The sequence below is a fragment of the Leptinotarsa decemlineata genome, unplaced genomic scaffold (assembly GCF_025532065.1).
Source record: "Leptinotarsa decemlineata unplaced genomic scaffold, Ldec_3_MD MMD2_tig00000251_RagTag_RagTag, whole genome shotgun sequence".
Classification (NCBI taxonomy): Eukaryota; Metazoa; Arthropoda; class Insecta; order Coleoptera; family Chrysomelidae; genus Leptinotarsa; species Leptinotarsa decemlineata.
Window position 1 is genome coordinate 450,924 of NW_027412547.1, and position 20,935 is coordinate 471,858.

At 33.7% G+C, this 20,935-nt stretch overlaps 3 protein-coding genes across 4 annotated transcripts; 2 read left to right on the plus strand and 1 right to left on the minus strand.

The window, feature by feature from the left end:
• Positions 1 to 1,812: 1,812 nt before the first annotated feature.
• LOC111516836 (uncharacterized) lies at positions 1,813 to 12,264 on the plus strand. Its single transcript, XM_074173438.1, has 4 exons — positions 1,813 to 2,193; positions 3,000 to 3,356; positions 4,236 to 4,647; positions 11,408 to 12,264. Exons 1-4 carry the CDS (start codon positions 1,923 to 1,925, stop codon positions 12,045 to 12,047), a joined length of 1,680 nt encoding a protein of 559 aa, XP_074029539.1. The 5' UTR covers positions 1,813 to 1,922; the 3' UTR covers positions 12,048 to 12,264.
• Positions 12,265 to 15,477: 3,213 nt separating this feature from the next.
• On the minus strand, positions 15,478 to 17,195 carry LOC111516203 (uncharacterized). Its single transcript, XM_023172379.2, has 3 exons — positions 16,854 to 17,195; positions 16,180 to 16,528; positions 15,478 to 15,829 (listed from the first exon to the last, which is right to left on the minus strand). The coding sequence occupies exons 1-3, from the start codon at positions 17,055 to 17,057 to the stop codon at positions 15,528 to 15,530; spliced, it is 855 nt and encodes a 284-aa protein (XP_023028147.2). The 5' UTR covers positions 17,058 to 17,195; the 3' UTR covers positions 15,478 to 15,527.
• A 1,304-nt stretch (positions 17,196 to 18,499) lies between these two features.
• On the plus strand, positions 18,500 to 20,715 carry LOC111516205 (transcription initiation factor TFIID subunit 7). 2 transcript variants are annotated; one of them, XM_023172382.2, is made up of 5 exons: positions 18,501 to 18,663; positions 18,711 to 19,118; positions 20,202 to 20,262; positions 20,322 to 20,362; positions 20,572 to 20,715. In XM_023172382.2, the coding sequence occupies exons 1-5, from the start codon at positions 18,604 to 18,606 to the stop codon at positions 20,590 to 20,592; spliced, it is 591 nt and encodes a 196-aa protein (XP_023028150.1). In that variant the 5' UTR covers positions 18,501 to 18,603; the 3' UTR covers positions 20,593 to 20,715. The 2 variants fall into 2 exon arrangements, with proteins under 2 accessions (XP_023028149.1, XP_023028150.1); XM_023172381.2 differs by having other exon boundaries at positions 18,500 to 18,663; positions 20,322 to 20,715.
• Positions 20,716 to 20,935: the final 220 nt, after the last annotated feature.

Consider the following 20,935-nt stretch of genomic DNA (forward strand, 5'->3'; position numbering starts at 1 on the left):
GACAACTAGAGGTCTCGTCGCTTTCGATAATGTCTACAGCAGTCGCAGACAAATCTGTTGAGATTATTCTCACAGCCACGTATTTTATGAAATAGGAGAAGAAGAAAAAGAAGAAGTAGAGTGAACTAATCTGGTAGTAGTTATGAAAAGTGGCTTGCATGTTGTGAGAATTTTCAAAGATATAGGTTTTTGACAGTTACCTCTGGCCGTCGACACTTCCCTACATGCTTTGATTAACCGCTTTCACGAAAAGGAGACATCGAAGTTATTGAGAACGTAGTGTAATAAATGATATCATTTATTCCATTAGATCTTGCGGCCTCAACATTCAAAGTACTATGAGGCTTGAAGTGTCACAGTTCAAACTGTCGATTATCTATTAATCGTTGGTAGAAACATCTTGCACCATCTGAATACCGGAGAGACGTATACTTACCTTGGAATGGAACAACGCCATTCACAACAGGTAATCTCAACGAGGAGGAGCTGCATCAACACGTCGTAAAGATCCGAAAAATGGTGCATCTTCTTTGGAGTTAACAACCCAAATCGTCCGCTTCACGATTGTACCCCTCAACAACATAAAGGCCGTGAATTTTCGAGTGTCTACATGACAGAATGGTATTATAAGGCCTGTAAAGTATTTAGGAGTTTGAGTCCTCTTCTCTGCATGAGAGAGCAGGCATTAGAGCATTCGTCTTTACGACAGCTGGCCGAGCAGCTGATGATATTGATTCATTTTTAGACACTGAACAAGGTGATCAAACTTCTATCTCGGATTCAGAACATGTTCATAAATCATAAGTAAATGTAGGTATTTCATTTATTTTATTCAATTCAGATCATGTGAGCTGAAGTCGAAAACTGAGGGGTTCATTATGGCCTGCTGAAGACTCAATTGAAACATATTTACGACACTGTGTTAGGAATCACACGTTGAAAGATAAGACCTCGTTAATCCTTAGCTCGCACAAGTTTCGAATTCTAAGGGTTGTCGTTCGTAGGGGTGCGACAGCTGGTTAACGGAAACACATATTTCAAACTAGCCTAGCTAAAGTTACTTTGGCGTTCTCTCTCCTGGGTCATATTGCCCGTTCGAATTCTCCTTCGCTGTGTCCGTTCCATTTGAAGGGAATTTTTAGGTGATTGAGTTACTCGGGAAGACTCTCAGATTCACATTTACGTCGCGCTCTCTCAACCAACGTTTTAATTACCCCTCTCTTTTGCTATGGCTGATGGTTAGAGTTTTTGTTCAAATACCTGTTTGTGTGTGTTGGTTTCCTGTACATTCTGAGGCCTTTGAACTTTTGTTCCATTGTGAATTTGATGTTTTGGTCGAGAGACTTTAGACATGATAGAAAATCGTTTAGTGTCACTTGACCACATTGACATATCACGAAAGGGTTATCAACATAATGCAACCATCAAAATGATTTCACGACCGAACAACAGGACTTAGAGCAAGCACCAAAGTAACCCCAGCTAAGCTTGTCAAGGAAAAAGCTTTCCTCTTCTATGTTTAAAATGTTACAGACCGGATCGGGATAATAAGAATCCAGCCTAATTCAACACTGCAAGTTCTATAATATCTGACAAATATCCTGAAAAATAAATGTTTTCAGTATGCTAATCACGGTTCAAAATAAAAGTGCGAAGAACTGTTCAACTTTTCATATAATTGATTTAGCGAATCCATGGTGAATTTTAAAAATTATTTCCAATCTCGATGTCATCGAAACTGGGTCAATGGTTCAACCGCAAATTCAAAATTTAAGAAGAAGGGATGCAAAGGCCATAAAAAAGGGAATAATAAGAAGAAGAAATCAAGTGTGAATTTTGAAAGTAAAAATAAACACTTCACACTTTCACAATATTGTAAACATTTGCTTAGTAAAAACCCTACATTATCTGGAAGATTGATAATGAATAATGATGAATATGAAATTACCCAAATTAAAAGCGAGGATAACTTCTCTGATGTAGACATAGTAAAAAATGAACTCTTTAGTGAAAATACAAAGTTCAATCATTTATCCAAAACTCTCTCTATTAGTGATATTGATTATGTTGACCTTAAAAATGATACCTACAACTGCCAGGACCAATATGAAGAGAAATTTCATGATATCAAACAGAACATAAACCTTGGTGAAGAACTAGCAAAACCAATTATAAACTTCATTGATTGTTCAGGTAATTAATTTTTTCCCAACTACAAGATCCTACTCAGTAGAAATTATTGAAATATTCCCAACAATACTTCATATGGGTGACTGTCAAAATGGTGTGAATTATTTTAGAAATACAATACTGTGAAAATACTACCGTTTTTTCCGCGATATTGAAATATCGTATATCCATGATTCGTCACCAGTTATCACAATTTCAAGCAAACCTGGATCTCTGTTGACGTAACTCAACAATTCCTGAGCGATGCTGATGCAACGGTTTTTTTAATTGAAATTCAGCAGTTTTAGATTGAACTTCGCTGACACCTGCTTCATAAAAAAACTTATTGTCCAAAAAGGCACTGGACCCAATTACAGGACACAGTTTACAATTTTGGGATGAAAGTATTGAATATAGAAAATATATACATATTATATATGTATTATAGTAATAATACATTCATGGAATATTTTAAAGAAAATAAAGGAAAAAAATAACAAATTTCAAGTAAGTGTTTGATGATTTGCAAAACATAATACACAGTTTTGGAATAAAAGCCTTCAATATAAAAAATGTATTTATGTATATACACGGGCAAGCCCAATTCAGATAGAAAAAGTAGAAGAAAATTAAAATGTATAAAAATATGAACTAATATAATTCTTACACTAGACACAATACGACACAAGCAGAGAGTATTAGATGGCTAAGTGAAAAATATGGTTTTTAAAGCGGGTAACTGATATATTAAAGATTTGAAGGTTATTTAAAAAGTTAGCCAATCGAAGAGTTCTGGGAATAAACTACTTCCACAGATTTATATTTTGTAGGTTTCAAGAAAGAATTAAAGTACGAAGTGGAACAAATCCAATACGATGTATCTTCCATAATACATCCACCTGTAGCTGACGAAATTGTGACGAAAACTGAAAGTGTCTCAAGTTTTTCCAGTCATGTGCCAACACACACAGTTGAGTGTAAAACGGGACAAATTAAAAGTGATATCGTTGACAGTCTAATTGTAGAAATCAAACCTGAAGTAGACGAAGACGAACCTAGCAACATCAATGTTTGTAGCAACTGTAAAGAGACTTTTGATAGCGAAGCGGATTTGGCCAACCATAAGAGTTTTCAATGTAGCTTCCGAGAGCTTAATCAGATTGAGTGTAAAGTGAAAATTGAGCTAGGTAAGTTGTGTGTTGAAGTAATTCAGTTTTTGGCAGTTTCCATTTTTCTCAGTTTGTTTCTTGAAAAACCTCAAGTCTACCCTAAAAAAATCAATGTCATGTAAAAACACGAAATAATCACTTCTCCCACAATAAAATGCAGCAAATTCCTGCCAGTGCAAATAGTAGGAAATGGAACTGTTTATTCATCAGATTACCTAGCTAGACGTTACTTGTGGAGTACCTCACGGAAGTATTATTGGCCCAACACTCATAAATGCATTAGATATAATCCTTGACAATTATTTTCTAACCCTTTTTAGTGACGATACGTCTTCTATTGTACAGGCAAATGAGTGATGAACAGCTTGCACTATTTATATTTTTATTTTTATTTCAATTGGTATGTGTTGCATTTTTTTAAGTATGTACGTCACAAGCTTTGTCTACAAGACTATGTCTTATGGTAATGAAGCATATTAATATTATTATTATTATTAAAGGATATTGCCTGATGCACCCCAAATACAGGCAAATTTAAAGAAACATCCCGATGACAGGAGGGGACAAATACCTGCACGGTATAAAAGAACAAACAAGGAGATAAAACGTTCAGTTTGTGAAGAGCTATGAAGATGATAGCACAGCCTGCTATGGAATGCACTTTTTTAAATTTTAACTATGATGTAATTCTTGACTTATCCTATCTATATTGCTCTGTTTGTACACCTAAAGGATCAATAAATGTATATCTATAGAGTACAACAAAGTTCTCTATTGATCAGTACATACCACAATACAGTAGAATCAATATTTATTGAGATATGGAGCTACAAAAGCACGTGACATTAAAATAGACAAAATCTAATAAATCATTTCATCATGAATTTTGGTTTCCAGATACTGAAACAAAAAGCGAGCACGATAGCAGAGAAAAAAAACCTTACAGTTGCAAAATCTGTTCGAAATCTTTCAAAATCCTAGCGTGTTTAGTAAACCACGAGAGAAGTCACGAAACAATACTTCAATGCGACGTTTGTTCGAAAACCTTTTGCCGAGCCAGGAATTTGGTCAACCACAAAAAAATCCATAGCGGTCTTAAACCGTTCCAGTGCAAAACCTGCTCGAAATGCTTCAATCGCAAGAGCACCCTGCGTGCCCACGAAGTCACCCACCAAACGGAGAGGCGCTTCACATGTGGAATATGCTCGATGGCTTTCAAACACAGCCGCAATCTGACAGCCCACCTGGTCATCCACAAGGAAGACAAACCTTTCCGTTGCGATATTTGCCTGAAATCCTTCACCACCAGGTAATTATTTCAATGATTTTTTTTTTGATACATATTAGAATTCAGAACCAAACTTTAGGGTTCCAAAATTAGCTCTTCATAATAATTTTATTTATTTATTTATTTATTTGCCACTGAGGTACAGTATGTACATATGGTATGTCAATAACTTAATATATATATAAATATATATATATATATATATATATATAAATATATATATATATATATATATATATATATATATATATATATATATATATATATGTATATGTCCACTAATTGTTTCATTTTTGATTTGTACATCATACACACTCGATAAAATCTTTGTATATATATATATATATATATATATATATATATATATATATATATAGAACATAATAACAGTGTGATATGAATAAAATAGGTAGGTATTTCATTTATCATATATGTGTATATACATATATACACACATACACATATATACACACCCACATATATAAACATACACACGTATATACACATATATAGACAAGACACGTATATAAATTCCTTAGTATAAATATGGAACAGGCGTCGAAGATAACACTAAATAATAGTAAGAGGAAAAAAATAAGTAAAATCATTGCTCAACGGAAATCATCTTCCAGGAATTCATCACAACTATAGTAACATTTTTGCAGCAGCAATTGCTTTACTCTACCATGAAACACTTTATCAGAGGTAATTTGTTTGATCTGCTCTGGTATAATTTATTATACAGATTTATGGTATTATACAAAGGGGACTTTTTATATTTAGTAGACTTATGACTTGGAATACGCAAAACATCACCATGACGTGTGTTGTAACTGTGCACCGTTGCGTTTGTTTCTAGTTCATGGATGTTAGATCTAGCAAATCCTATACATTTAAGAATGTATATGGAGGGAGCCGGTAATAATTTTTCCCTAACGAATACTGGTTTACAGCTGTCTCGGTGTTCAATGCTGAAAATTAGTCTAACAATGCGCTTTTGTGCTACGAATACTCTGATGAATTCATTACTGCAACCCCATGCTATGATATTGAGGGATATATGTGAATATGCCATAGCAAAATAGATTTCTAGTAGACCTGCTGTGTCCATGCATGATTTCATTTGCCTTAAAGCAAAGAATGTCTTGTTTAATTTGTTGCAGACATCTTTTATTTGTAGATCCCATGATAAGCTTTCATCCAAGTAAGTTCCTAAAAATTTTACTTTGCTACTAATCTTTATTTCGTCAATAGTTTGTAGGTCATCTGGAACATTATTTTTCCTATTATAGAAATTTACTATTACAGTTTTTGTGGAGTTTAATATTAATCTGTTTCGCTGACACCAGGAGCTAAAACTATCGATTATGCATTTTACCTTACTAAGCAGTACATCAATATTTCCCCCTGTAACTGTGATAGTGGTATCATCCGCAAACATGGTAAGGTGGCAATCTTTCAGATATTCTGACAAATCATTTGCATACAACAAAAAAAGCAATGGTCCAAGCACTGACCCCTGTGGCACTCCAAGCTTAACGTCGTTGCACCTTGATCTAACATTTTCACATTTTACAGTCATGGTACGCCCTTTGAGGTAAGATTCAATCCATTGTAACAAGTTATGGTACTTTTTCCTTACACCTACAAAGCCAATTCAACAACATATACAAAAAACTAGAAATTTTCCACCTCAGGTATATATGAAATCAGTGGTAAAACTGCGGTGAATTGTCAGCAACTTAATATCTCACATCCCATCATATCTAATAATAATAATAATAATATCTTGCATTTGCTCAGATGCCTTGCGGTACCCAACAACTGATACCACTTTGGCGAACTCGCTTCACCATAACATCTGATGAAGCAAGAGTCCAAACAGGGTGGGTCACTTTCAGAAGGGGTGTATCAACTCGACGTAAAGACCCGAAAAATGATGCATCTCTATAGGAGTTTGCATCCCAAATCGTAAGTTCCACGGTTGTACTCGGAGATCGTAAGGGTCGGTTAAATCAAGCCAAAGTTGCGTAATTTGGTACTCTTCAATATGTTGATAGATAGATAGATAGATATTTATTTTCTCCTTCATTGCCACTATTACATGGATTAGATAAGTCAGAAATACATAAAATGAAATGTAAAATGTATAAGGTATATATACTAAACACATCTTCCATAGACTTGGATTGTGAACGTCAACAAGAATATAAACCAAGGTAAGCTTATGGGAATTACATAAAATATGAATTGTGTACAATTAAATAGCATACAACAGATACAAACTTGGTACACTGGAGATAAAATCCATGTATATACTAATACACTGTGTACACCGATACACTATTTGTGTGTTAGTGTATATTATTATTATTATTATTATTATTATTTATTATTTGTTCAATTACAATGAAGTAAAATGCCCAGATGAGCGTAGAACATGTCAGTGTAATAAATATACAGTTAAAAACATTTAAAAATTGAAATCAATTAAATGTGAGACATTTTAGCAGGTAAAATCTGAAGGGATGGTATCTTTAAAATATTCATCAGTTGAGTAGTATGCTCTATTTAGAAGAAAGTTTTTAAGTTTATTTTTGAGTGTTGTTTCAGAGAGGCTTTTTAGTGCATTTGGAAGTTTGTTATAGATTTTTATTAGAGTATACGGTATATTTTTCTGAATATAAGTAAAATTAGGAATATTAGTAACCAAATCTGCTTTATTTCTTGTTGGGTAGATGTGTGCTTTATCAAAGTCGTTAAAAAGCTTTGGATTGCTTTTAATAAACATTATGCTGTCAAGAATATACTGACTGTATAGGGTCAGTACTTTCTTTTCTATGAATAAAGGTTTACAGCTATCAGTTTGTGTGGATTTATAAATAATTCTAAGGCAACGTTTTTGAAGTGAAAAATTTTTTTTAACGTTCACAGATGCACCCCAAAAAATTAAGCCGTATTTAAGTCTTGAGTGGACTTGTGCATAATAGACAGACATTGACGCTTGAACATTTATTGTTTTAGTGATGACTCTTAGGGCATAGCAATGCCTTGCAATATTTTCTGACAAAGTATCCAGATGAGATTTCCAATCCAGTCTAAAATCTAGCTCAATTCCCAGGAATTTTGAACTTTTACTAGTTGTTATTGTTGATTTACCATCCGAAAAAGTATAATCATTTTCAGCTGACTGTGAGAATTTGATTGCCTGTGTTTTATTAGGGTTCAGCTTTAGGTGATTTTGTGCAAACCAAGCTTCCAGGGTACTTAAAGCATCGAACACATTTCTTTCCAAGTCATCTCCATTTTGTTCTTCAAGGATAACGGTTGTGTCATCAGCAAATTGTATAGTGTTCAAGTTGTTGTCCATTTGTAGTTCATTGGTATAGAGAATGTACAGCAATGGACCTAGAATTGATCCTTGTGGTACCCCTCTAATTATTGTTAGTTCATCAGACCTTATAACCTCCTTTGTGATGTGACATTTTTCGACCACGTACTGTTTTCTATTATATAAGTATGATTCTATCAAGTTAGCTGAGGTTCCCCTGATTCCATAAGCCTCAAGTTTATTTAGCAATGTTTTATGATTGACATTGTCAAAAGCTTTTGAAAGATCTAAGTTAATCATTAAGCTATGTTTCTTGTTGTTTTGACTATTTATGAAATAAATAGTCAAAACAACAAGTATAACTGAAAATCGCAATCAAGATACAGGTCCAGATAACATTACAATATACCAACTGACCTTACACAAAACTAGAGTGCAGATAAACAATTATACCCACTAATTATGCTAACAAGGTTTATTCATTGGCTATGTACTACTATTTATAGTTTTTAAATAATTTTCAAATTCTTATATATTGCAGAAGCAACCTTTGTTCGTAATCTTTCTCCGTTCTTTTTTGAAGATTATTACGGACGAACATTTGATATTGTGAGGAAGCAAGTTGAAATAAGAATATCCTCTGTAGATTCCAGTTTTTTTTTAAGAATGCTTGATTAACCCTGCCCAGTCGCAAATTTTCAGAATTTCTAGTAGCATACTTTGAAATATCTCCGACTTTCTCAAAGTAATTGATGTTTGTTTTGACATACATTAAGATTTTCATGAGATATATACTAGTTAAAGTAGGGATGTTGTTCCGTATGAAAGTATCTCGGCATGATTCGTTATAGGAAAGATCAAATATTACACGAATTATCCTTTTTTGTATTACAAACGGTCTTTCCATCTCTGTGCTATTTCCCCATGACATAATGTTGTAGTTCAGAGTTGAGTGAACTAATTCATAGTATACATTTAGTAGAGATTTCATGTTCAAGGATCTCTTCAGTTGCTTAATCGCAAAGCACTGGCTACTGAGTTTTTTGCAAATGAAGTCAATGTGCATTTTGGAGTCGATGAATGTGCCCAAAAATTTTGCATCTTCACACATGCTCGTCGTGATATTGTTTATTAATATATTGTAGTCTGATTGGTTTTTATGCATTCCAGTGAATTCAATGCATGTTGTCTTACTAATATTGATTAAAAGTTGATTTCTTTGGCACCATTCATGAAATTCATGTATGACTGTAAGAGCCCTGTTATTTGCTTCTTCTGGCGTTTTGCCATGCACCACTATTGAGGTATCATCTGCATACATGAATGTCTCTCCCGTACTTATGTGTAAAGGCAGATCATTGACATACAAGATGAATAGTAGCGGGCCTAGGATACTTCCTTGCGGTGTACCCAGTTCTATGCTAAATTTTTCTGATGTTACATTTTCTGTCTGTACTACGAGCTGGCGATTGGTAACATGAATTGACCCAGTCGTTCAGCGAGCCTCGTATGCCCAGCGAGTTGAGTTTATTAGACAATATCCGCGGATTAAGTGTATCGAATGCACGTGATAGGTCAAAGAGTTGTTTTGAAATCTGTAAATTTTCGAATATTTCCGAAGAAAAAACTGAAAATGTGCCCAAGTTTTTAATTTTTTTCTCACGTTTTTTGAAACGTTTTAAAGAAACATAAAACAACTTTTTTCGTTCTACAACATGAACTGCTTAGATTTCGAAACCGACGTGTCGTTATTAAGAAACCATCATCAGCTTTGTTTTTCATATCCACTCATGTTATGAAATACCCTGTATTCGATATAGCTCTTCAAAATGAATTTAATGGTATTTCACAACCCAGTACCAAAATTAGTTTTAATATAAATTTTCATCAAGTATCTGCCAGTTCTATTCAAAGCTTTATTAACACACGAAATTATTTTTCATCCATTTTCTTCAAACTGACAAAAGTTGCTGCACAGTGTTCTATCTCACATACTAATAGTCCGACAGCTGTGAAATCTGTACACGTGTCTTTTGAAGATTTGGGTTAATCAAATACTAGTAGCGCCATCTGTATTAGCCTACGAACACCAATATGGTTTTTTATCTTTCAGCCAATGCTGTTTGCTCAGTTGATGAACTTCTACATTCCTGCGCAATGGAAATTAAAATTAAGTAACATTTTATCTTCAGAAATTATAAACGAGTGTGGTGTACCGCAAGGTAGCGTGTTAGGTCCTCTTCTATTTTTATTGTATATCGATGATATTTCATTTATAATTGATAGATGCTATGTTCATCTGTTTGCAGATGATACTTTAATATATTATGCATCAAATGATCTGCTTGATATAATTAATGTAATAAATGAGACACTAAAATCTGTATATAACTGGTGCTGCTTCAACTCGTTAAAAATTAATAAAAATAAAACAAAATTCATGATTATAGGAAATGACAAGCAATACCATGACTTCAAAAAATATAATTGCAATATTAAAATATCAAATGATAAAATTGAGTTAGTAAGAAAAATTAAATATTTGGGTGTAATTATAGATAATAGAATGTTTTTTAAGGAACATGCTTCATATATTATTAAAACAATAGCATTCAAAATTAATTACTTAAGTAGGCAATCTAAGCACTTAAACCAATGGTCGCTTTTACTTTTGTATAATAGCTTGATTTTACCTCATTTTACTTATTGTGGAACCATCTTGTACTTACTAAACCAAAATGAAATTGGAAGACTTCAGAAACTTCAAAATAGAGGAATGAGAGTAATATTATCTTGTGATAGAAGAACACATATAACATTGATGTTGAATACATTAAAATGGTTATCAGTAAAAAATTACTTTCGTTATTTAGCATTAATATTTATTTTTAAAATTAAAACTGGTGATGTTCCTGTATATCTAAGTGACAAATTAAAGTATAACTTTGAATATCATGAATACAGTACAAGAAGTCGCAATAACTTTCATATACGTCAGACTAGTAATGTCAATTCAAATAATACAGTTTTCATTAAAGGAGTTCAAGCATTCAACGAACTACCGGAGGATATTAAGAGTGCTACCTCTCTAAATATATTTAAAAGAAAATTAAAAGTGCACCTTTTAGACCTACAAAGTGTTTAGTATAGGAACCTGCTAATACAGTTTTTTTTTCTTTTTATTTTATTTATTGTGCTGTTTTTATTTATGTTTCAATGTACATGATTTTAAATTTTAATTGTGACATTTAAATTTTTAACCTAGATTAAGACTAATATTGTAACTGCATTAGCTTGTGCTAAATAAACGATACATATACTTATTTTTTGTCCAGTATCCAGTATAAATATACTGTTATACATTTTATATCTGTTCCAAAAGCTAGTCTGATAAAATCCTGTTTTTGAATCTGGTACTTTTGAAGACTAATAAATTTCTATTCTATTCAGGGGCGTTCTCCGAGACCACCGGACGATCCACACTGGAGAAGGCCTGTACAAGTGCCTGACTTGCTCAAAAACGTTCAGGCGAGAGAGCAGCCTGAAAATCCACGAAAGAATACACACTGGAGAGAAACCTTTCCAGTGTAAAGTCTGCCAGAAAGCGTTCACCCAGAAAACGCTGTTGAACTGCCACGAACTCACCCACGAAACCAAACGAGCCTACTCCTGCGAAATCTGCTCAGCCACGTTCAAGCACTGGCGCAACCTCCAAGTGCACGAGAACGTCCACAAGGAAGAGAAGCCTTTCCGGTGCAACGTCTGCCCCAAGACTTTCTGTCGCAAAGCTAGTTTGAGCATCCATGAGAAACTCCACACTGGAGACAAACCGTTCCAGTGCCAGACCTGCGCGAGATGCTTCATCTTCGAGAGTCACTTGAGACGGCACGAGAAGTTCCACACCGACGAAAAGCCTTTCAGCTGCAAGATGTGCTCCAAAACTTTTTACCGTGAGTGGAATTTGAAGGAGCACGAAAGGGTTCATGTGGGGAAGAAGCCGTTTGAGTGTAAGGTTTGTCAGAAGTTGTTCAGTACAGGAGGCAGTATTAAAAGGCATGAAAGGATGCACAAGTTAGAATTAGTATCCTAGTTGATGCCTGCAATTCATACTTGAGAAGAAAGCTAGATCCCACTTCTCATTTGTAGTCAGGTATGGTGTAATGCGCCACTTCTGAATATTATTGAGTGAATCAGTAATGGAGTATCTCAATCAAGATTGGGATTGAACAATGAGCTGAACAAGATGTAAGTACTATCAGAGATGTAATGTGTGAATGATGATTGAAAAATTAAATATTTTCCCACGACTTCCAAGTGTTTTCAATTCCTTCAGTTTCATTTGGCGACATATTTTATGCATTCCATTAACTTTATTTAGTTTTTGAGGATACCTTAAAATTATCGAAGGTGTTTCTATTACCGTCAATTCAACGCACAAATATATCCCACTTCTGATGTGCAGTTATGGTGTAAAGCCCCACTTCTGAATATTATTGAGTGAATCAGTAATGGAGTATCTCAGTCAAGATTGGGATTGAACAATAAGCTGAACAAGATGTAAGTACTATCAGAGATGTAATTTGTGAATGATAATTAAAAAATTAAATATTTTATAATGGCTCCAAAGTATTTTTATTTGTGTTCAATTCTTTCACTTTCAATAAGCAACAACAGGGACTTCCGAACTTTGAAAATTGTAACAGCCAATTCGTCAAATTAGTTGATTGACTACTGAAACATTCGATGTAATACAAGGCGCTCTCCAATATCAGTCTGTCGCCTTTTAGCCACTATCCAAATTTTTATTCAAAACGGGTAGCCAAGTACTATCATTTCTATGTTTACAATATTGTTCGCCGATGCCACTTCCTTCGCCATTCGGGAAAAAAAATTGAAGAGTCATCAGAACTAGAAAAGCGAGTTATTCAAGAAGCTACGGACTGGTTTAATGCGAATAGCCTATGTGTGAATAAAAGCAAGACACAAACAGTTATGATCTCACTGTTTCATAATCTCTCGAATAATGTGAAATGTCTTGGTATAACCATTGATTCAAAATTAACTTGGAAACCCCATATTGACAAACTAGCAAAAATTCTATCATGCAAGGTCTATGCAATCAGGCAGATAAAAAATAAAGTCGCTAATGAAGCTGCCCATACTCCTTATCATGCAATGTTTCATAGTTCCTTACTTTATGGATTGATAAACTGGGACACATCTGTTCATATCTCGAGAATATTTAAAATTCAAAAAAGAGCAATCAGAGCTTTAGCTGAAATGGGTCGAATGGAGAGCTGTAAGAATAGGTTTAAGTTCAATATATTAACTCTGCCATCATGTGTAATATACTGCAATTTGATACACATTCAAGAAAATTTACAGCAGTTTACTACAAATGGTAACAACCATTCGTATAATACTAGGAACAAGGATAATATTAGAGCACCAAGCCAAAGACTAGAAATAACAAGGAGATGTAACTCATACATATCATTCAAGTCACTGCCCCAATCAATGAAAAACGCAACACTCTTTAATTTCAAATGGAAACTGAGAAAACATCTCTCGGAGAATGCTTACTACCATGCGTCTGACTTCAGCTTTACAGGGTGACTATCGTCAATGTTGGTACGGTCTCTATGTATCTTCATTTTTACATTTATATTGTGCTTGTATCATATACAATTTTTATGTACCACCTACTCCTTTTCGATAATTTTAATTTTACCTAATTTACATTTATTTTGTACATTATTGACTTGTCATAGCTCTAAGGTGTAATAACTTGACCAATAAAAAATATAATCTAATACAATTCTCTCCAGATATGAGAATATATGCTGATTCTTTTACTTTACATAGCTTAGGGTGTATTACATCAAATGTTTCAGTAGTCAATCAACAACATTGACATAATTCACATTTCAAAACTCCTGTCGAAGAAGTTGAGGGTGTTTCAAATTCGATCCTCTCCAATGAGATCTCGGAAACTATGAGAGATACAAAGATGGTTAAGTTAGGGCAAAGTTACGTATTTACCTGTTACCCGTTACCAAAGATGATTGCAGAAGTAAAAGACGTCCTAAAGAAATGCGACAACGGAAGTTACAAGTTTCCAACCCAACGGTGTCGAAACTATATTGCCTCCCAAAAATCCATAAACCGGGAAAATCAATGCGCCCCATCGTGTCAGCTATTGGAGCTCCTACCTACCAAATAGCGAAGTGGCTCACTAAGGAATTTGAAACCTTGTCTATTGCGGAACCAGGTTTTAGTATAAAAAACTCATTAGAGTTCATACAACATACAAAAAACATGGTTCTGCAAGAAGGTGAGATTTTGGTTTCTTTTGATGTTAGTTCATTATTTCCTAGCGTCCCAATTCCACAGACCTTGCAATACCTCAGGGAACTACTAGAGAAAAATAATTTCAATAACAACAACTCTAAATTGTTAAAGGGAATATGTTTTGATTTGTTGCACGTGAATGTCATGTAATTCGTTTTTTCTAAATTTACTGTAAGGAGTTTGTGTTCTAACCAGGTTTTGTTACGACTAAAGCCTTTTTCTGCTTTTTCCTTAAGAGAAATCCAGCTCTCGTCTTCATATAATATGGCTGTGTCATCAGCAAATCCTATAATATCCCCACCACTCTCTAGCGCAAATAAACCATTTATATATATACTAAAAAGAAAAGGACCTAGAACGGTTCCTTGTGGTACACCATACTCGGTATTTTCTTCGGTACTCAGTATGTTGTCAATTCTTACTACTTGCTTTCTCTTTGAGAAATAACTTTCAAATAATTTCAGTGAATTTCCTCGGACGCCAATGTCTTCTAGAGCTAGAGAATGCAAGAGTAAGGTATGGCTTACAGTGTCGAAAGCTTTCGACAGATCTATGAATAGGCATAAGCATGCTTTATTCTCACTAACAGCTCTGTTGAATTTTTGCGTCTTCTGTGGATGTATTCTTCTTGAAGTCAAATTGGTGATTCGAGATAATACGGTATTTTTCAAAAAAAAAAAAAAATACTACGCCCCAAAGTTTCTTGCTGTCTGCAGAGTTAATACCTATTTGCAGCTTGTAATAATCATATTTGGTTTTTTGTATTGAAGACGTTAGTTTATTTCTATATCTGTTGTATTGTGTCCTAATTTCAGTGTCATCTGGATTCTTTTTTGTTGCTTTGAATAATTCGTTTTTTGTGTGAATTGATTTTACTAATGCATTCGTTATCCAAGGTGCAATTTTATAGTTTTTTTCTTTGTTTTCATTTTATTGTTGTGCAGTCATCTATCTGTAATTGAAGAGTGTTGATGAAAATGTCTGACGCAATGTTTGGATCCTTTTCAGCATACAATGAAGTACATGATATTCCTTTCAGGCGTTCCTTGAGTTTCTTGTGGTTCACATTTATGATATATTCATTTGGTTTCACAGATTTTGGTGAAGAAGCAAACATTTCATTTAATTTCAATTACTAGATTTCACCCACACAAGATCAAACAAAGTCAAACCATATAAAACCATTTAATTCTATAATAAATAAAATTATATCTTTATTTCAGTCTGATAAGTATATAACAGGAGATTCTCTTGTTCGAGGTTGCTGCTTCTGGCCTCTTATTTCATTTGTGGGGATCATTTCGATTTCATCTTCACTGTCTGATATTACCAAAACAGATTCTCCGTTGGTATTCAAAGACTTTTTACACCTAGTTCTTTTCTGTTCTAACCACTCTTCTGCATTCCTCAAATCGATCATAAGAAGTCGCCAAATCTTCAACTTAATACCAAAATCCAGCGAATGGTGTGTCAACACAGTCATCTCTTTTTCAATGTACCTGGCATTTGGTAGGCCTAAAACTGAATTGTTTGTTTTAATATAGAATCACAATGTGTTATACCATTATACAGGGCGTTCCAAAAACTTGACCAACCCTGTAAGTCAAAAACGGATGTTTAATCAAAAATTTCAAAGAACACATCAATTTTTATTCCTAGGGAGACTGATTCTGACATGGAAATCATACCCGAAACTTCACTCTCTGCGTAATAAGGGAAAGTACCTCATACTTAATAACATTTTCCTGTTTATATAAAAAAGCACAAATTTTAATTTTTTTTGTTCGACAAGAGTACTACACTTCCTGTATGTTGAAACATCATTTTTGTTGAATTTTGTCTCTGAACTACTTCGGTATATTATTACTTACTAAAATCATTATAAGCAACGTCAATCACATCCATAAAGTGACGTTCTTTAATGTTCCACTCGATTTTCCATGAAAACCTTATGAGGATCCCATTCTCAACACTCGAGTAAACTATGAATAAACAACCTTCGTCGTTAGTTTTCAAAGTTACTTTATCCTGTTTGGTCAAGACTGTATCTGTTATCAGCCTTCTACTCTCAAATAACTCAGAAAAACGAATGAGTAGTCGAAATGTGGCATTCAGGTTTCGATATCTTCTGAGAAAATTTCTGAATGTTGCAAGTTCCTTCTCCAAATGGACATCATCAGGCAATCTAGTATCAAGCTTTAAGATCTCATGAGATTTTTCCTGAAACAGTTAGGGATGAAAATGTTCATTTTTTTCATTGAAAAATTGGGAATGGTGCTCTCCAGGTAAGCTGACGGGGTATCCATGCACCAATTTTAAATCATAGTCATAATGAGTTGTTAGATCATTGATTTTTAATGGCAACATTCATGCATGAGCGTAGATATTACATTGTATCATATATACTTACCCACCCATCTCACAGTATCAGTCCCTAAGTTTAAAGTGATTACAAATAAAAAGCAGGAATTCTTACTACTTAAGACTGGTGCATGAATTTACCCTAAGCAGCTGAAATTAATATTGAATCCTATATGTTGCTCACATAGGCAAAAGCCAGAATTTTCAGAGAATATCTAATGTGATAAACCATAAATTCAATACGGTATAGAATACACAGTTTTTCTCCAAAAGCAGCTTCCTTGTTTTTATTTGGATAGGGTGTTTTACTAAATCTAGTGAAAATCAAAGGTGTCAAATTCTCTTGTATATCGAAATCTTCCTTCAACTTATCCACATAATCGTTCATTTTGAAACTAAATGAATAATAGTTCCTTATTTTCTGTATCTTCACGAAATTCGTACATTGAAAAAGTTAATTCGGGGATTTTGGGCGAAGTCAGAAGTGTTCAAAGGTCGAACTAATGAAGTATGATTTCAAACGGCGTCTACAGACAGCGATCTGCTCTCATGTATATTTTGTTATGAGAACTATGTCAACGAACATACCTAGGTTGACGAACAACGAACAGACCTAGGTTAACGACAGACTAATAGTGGTAGTGGTATTAAGATGATGTATTTTCTTTCATAATATTAAAGTAGTTTATTTAAATACATGTTTGTCTGATGAATACCAAGAATTTAACATATTTATGCTTTGAACATCCGCACATTAGATTGTGCTATTACTAACAGCATAGATATATTTAGCGATCAGATGTTCATTTTGCATTTTTTTCGATAACAAGTTTTCATCTTCATGATTTACTTCTTTTCATAAGTGATTTAGATTTTTTTTACTATGACTGTCACCAGCAAATAATGTTCGTACCGACATTTCAGTCTGTAGGTACTAGTGATTTTGACTTTTGAACACGTATTATCATTTCGACAGCTTCAGATCGCAAAACCATTAGATTCACGTCATTTTAACAAAACGAAAATTGAAACAATAAATAATGTAATATGTAACTAAAAATATATGCGTAGTTGCTAGCTTGAATTTCCCCATTTATTGATCAAGAGACATCACTCCACACACTAAGTTTAAACCACACTACTGAAATGATTGTTCTGTTTATTGAAGTCATTGCTGGAATAATGCCCTTCTTAGTCTAGAATCACAAGATAATACCGGTTTGCTGCATCAAAACAGAAGTCTGGGCCAAACAAATGCAGAAATCTGCATCGAACGTTTCAAAGTAGAAGGAGAGTGATTTCGTTTAAATCTTGAGTAACTAATATCTGTAAGTGCTGACTCACAACTATGCAACGGTCGCTGAAACCAGATTGTTTTCGAGTTAGCACCATTTCCTCATTGAGATGATCTAATTCCGGGATATTCAAAAGCGTTGGTAGGATACTTACTGATGGAGGTCTTTCATTGTTGAAGAATTACTTGTGTTGGGGAATAGGTTTTAGGGTGTGTTATCTAGTGCCTTCTTGTGCTTGTTAAAATTACATTTTTTTTTACTTACACTGTAGGCGAGTTCTTAAATTCACTGATGGATCCACAAATTGATCCAATGGATTGATTATTTGTTTCATTCGAAACGTTAGCCTATTTACATTTATTGAAGCATTCCATCAGATATTTCTGTTGAATTGAAGAACTCGGCTTGTGTTGTGAAATGAAACCTTTCGCTAAAAGCTCTTGCGAGCGACCTGCTGTCTCTAGGTGCAATTGTTTGTGTGTTCTACTCAGAGTCACTCTGAGGGAGGTGTGTTCTATCAAAGACAATATACAATTTCTCTATGTGTTCTATGTTCCGACAGTTGTCACTTCCGTGAATTATTCGTTGAGGGTTTTTGAATATAATAAATGAGAATTTCCATTGAAAATTATTGAAAGGATGGATAACGACAAAGATAAATTTACTTTAGAGGAACAATTTATACTCAGACTTCCTTTAGTAAGTAATTATGAAATAAACTTTCGCTTTACTAATTCATTTCTTAGGAGGAAGCAAGATATATTCGTGAAATCCTTCACTCCAAACCAGAAAAGCTGAAAAAGTTACTGCAGATCACCTACAATGTCGACGACAGCAGAATTATTCTGAATATCGGCAGATCTAGATTGTATGGCACCATGAAGAAGTTGCCAACGATTGTCGAATCGTACAAGACTAACGTCGGAGACAACAAAGCACTATTATTTAAGACTGCTGATATTTCTCATATAGCGGTGTGCGACTACGTAGAGAAACCGAAAGATAAACTTGAAATGAATAGCGGCATATGTCCCCCTCTGAAAAACGTCAAGAAGAAACGGTTCAGGAAAACTATGTGTAACATGGATTTAGCAATTGAGGCCGAAAAGGTTTCCAAAGAGTTGCATTACTTGCTGAGTACAGATGCGCAAGCGGTCAGTAAATTTCAATTCTGTTTTCTATTGAGATAAGGGTTTGTTATTAAAATATCACTTTTGATAATCTATGGAAATCGGTTAGTTGACATAACTAAAGTTGGAAAGCTGTGATAATATAAAAAAGAACTTGATGGTTGAATTGAATAGAGTATTATTTTAGGAGAGATTAATTTCGGGTAAGAAATGTTTTGGGTTTTTACTTCTCCATCTTCACACAGAAAATATAATAAATTCCCAAAAGAAGGAAGAAAGTAATTATTTTAAAAATGAACTACAAAAAAGGATTTCGAGACAAAAAATGGGAGAAAAAGCCCTCTTGCAACAACTATTTTAATATAAACATTGAATTACACAAAAAACATTTTTACTGTTCCGTTTGTATTCCAAACTTTCGTTATGGAATTGAATCAGATATCATTCACAGGATTCCTACACAATGTTGTAACAATACTAGGCATTGTAACAAACTGGCTATCCCCAGCGAAATTTTGAGAAGGGAGCTTTTACCATCAGGCAATTCAAGCATATATTTCTCTACCAAAGGACTAAAGTTATCAGTCTTCAAGAAGTTCAAGCATTTCTTTCTGGAGACATAAATGCTACTATTTGTTCAACTGCAGGCTAAGTTGAAATTTGTCACTAAAATTTCTGATGTAAATGCTGGTTATTATGAATATTTTTTAAAAACTCTTCTTAACATTGTTATTTTCAACTGTAACTTTGTAGATGATGAAACATTAATGTAATTTATTATTTCAATTTGAAATTTTAATCATTGTTAAAATCAGTAGACATCTTTTTTAGGGTAATTGAGAATTAGCTTCTAGAAAGTTCGCCTTTTTCTGTGTTCACTGTTGATAATTTTTAAAAACTACACATAAGTACTGCTTACAAAATGAAAATAGGTTTTTACTTACACAATCACACAACCAACCGAATTTGATGGGTTATATTAAAAAGGCTTCACTTTATTATATATAGAAAATTGACTTAGGCATTATGTTTGAAAGCATTTTTCAGTCTGTTCCACTGGGCATTTTATATTTGATCTGTTATTCATTTTGATTTGAATTATTTCAGGTATCTTCTACATATGAATTATTATATGAAGGGCCTTTATATAAAAACCAAAAACAGTGCGGTAAGAGTAAATTGAAGTTCATTTTCATAATGCATTAATCGTGTTTTTCTTATTTTTAGAGAAGACCTTGTTTGGTCAACTTTCCAGTGACTTTTCAGAGGTTAAAAAATTACTTGTTCTATTTTATAAACTGTTTCCTCAGACTAACTGGATTTGTTTTAATCTCATTTTGAGTAAAGAACAATGCATTAAGTTTAAAAATGAAATGTTCAGTTCAATGCTTTGATATGTAAAACCAGTCCTGTTCATGGAGGAAATAATGAAATCTTTTTTTTTTCTACAAATTAACCAGATTTATTTTTTTTTTAGTCCAGCAGTGATTCCAGTTAGGGATTCCTTAGGTATTTCACTTTTAATTCGTCGAAGTTAATTTAGAAAATCAATGTTTTTGTTTTTTAAATGATGGTTGTGATTTGTTAAGTTTTATTAATTAAAGTTTTTAATTTTCCTGTATTAATTTCAATTTTTAACTAAATTTTGTAATATTCTGATGTGTATTGTGTTAACTAAGCGAGAAGTATACACGCGTGGCGTTTGCTGTCTATAGACGGAGAGTGGTCCAAATTATCCCTCAAAGGAAGAAAAATAAATAGTTCTTTTTATTTCGTGATCTGCGTCACTTACAGGCAAGGAAGACCATATTCATTTCCCTGCAGGAAAGGGTTTACAGGAA

What these genes read in the sequence shown, in the direction of transcription:
- LOC111516203 (XM_023172379.2), bottom strand. Translation starts at nt 17,057, where the DNA reads ATGAACGATTATGTGGATAAGTTGAAGGAAGATTTCGATATACAAGAG. An exon ending in AAATTCTGGCTTTTGCCTAT is followed by an intron (nt 16,529 to 16,853) that starts GTGAGCAACATA and finishes TAACTGTTTCAG; the next exon opens with GAAAAATCTCATGAGATCTT. An exon ending in CGTTGCTTATAATGATTTTA is followed by an intron (nt 15,830 to 16,179) that starts GTAAGTAATAAT and finishes CAAACAATTCAG; the next exon opens with TTTTAGGCCTACCAAATGCC.
- LOC111516205 (XM_023172381.2), top strand. Translation starts at nt 18,604, where the DNA reads ATGGATAACGACAAAGATAAATTTACTTTAGAGGAACAATTTATACTC. An exon ending in TGAGTACAGATGCGCAAGCG is followed by an intron (nt 19,119 to 20,201) that starts GTCAGTAAATTT and finishes GAATTATTTCAG; the next exon opens with GTATCTTCTACATATGAATT. An exon ending in TAAAAACCAAAAACAGTGCG is followed by an intron (nt 20,263 to 20,321) that starts GTAAGAGTAAAT and finishes TCTTATTTTTAG; the next exon opens with AGAAGACCTTGTTTGGTCAA.
- LOC111516836 (XM_074173438.1), top strand. Translation starts at nt 1,923, where the DNA reads ATGAATAATGATGAATATGAAATTACCCAAATTAAAAGCGAGGATAAC. An exon ending in AAACTTCATTGATTGTTCAG is followed by an intron (nt 2,194 to 2,999) that starts GTAATTAATTTT and finishes TATATTTTGTAG; the next exon opens with GTTTCAAGAAAGAATTAAAG. An exon ending in CTGAAATCCTTCACCACCAG is followed by an intron (nt 4,648 to 11,407) that starts GTAATTATTTCA and finishes TATTCTATTCAG; the next exon opens with GGGCGTTCTCCGAGACCACC.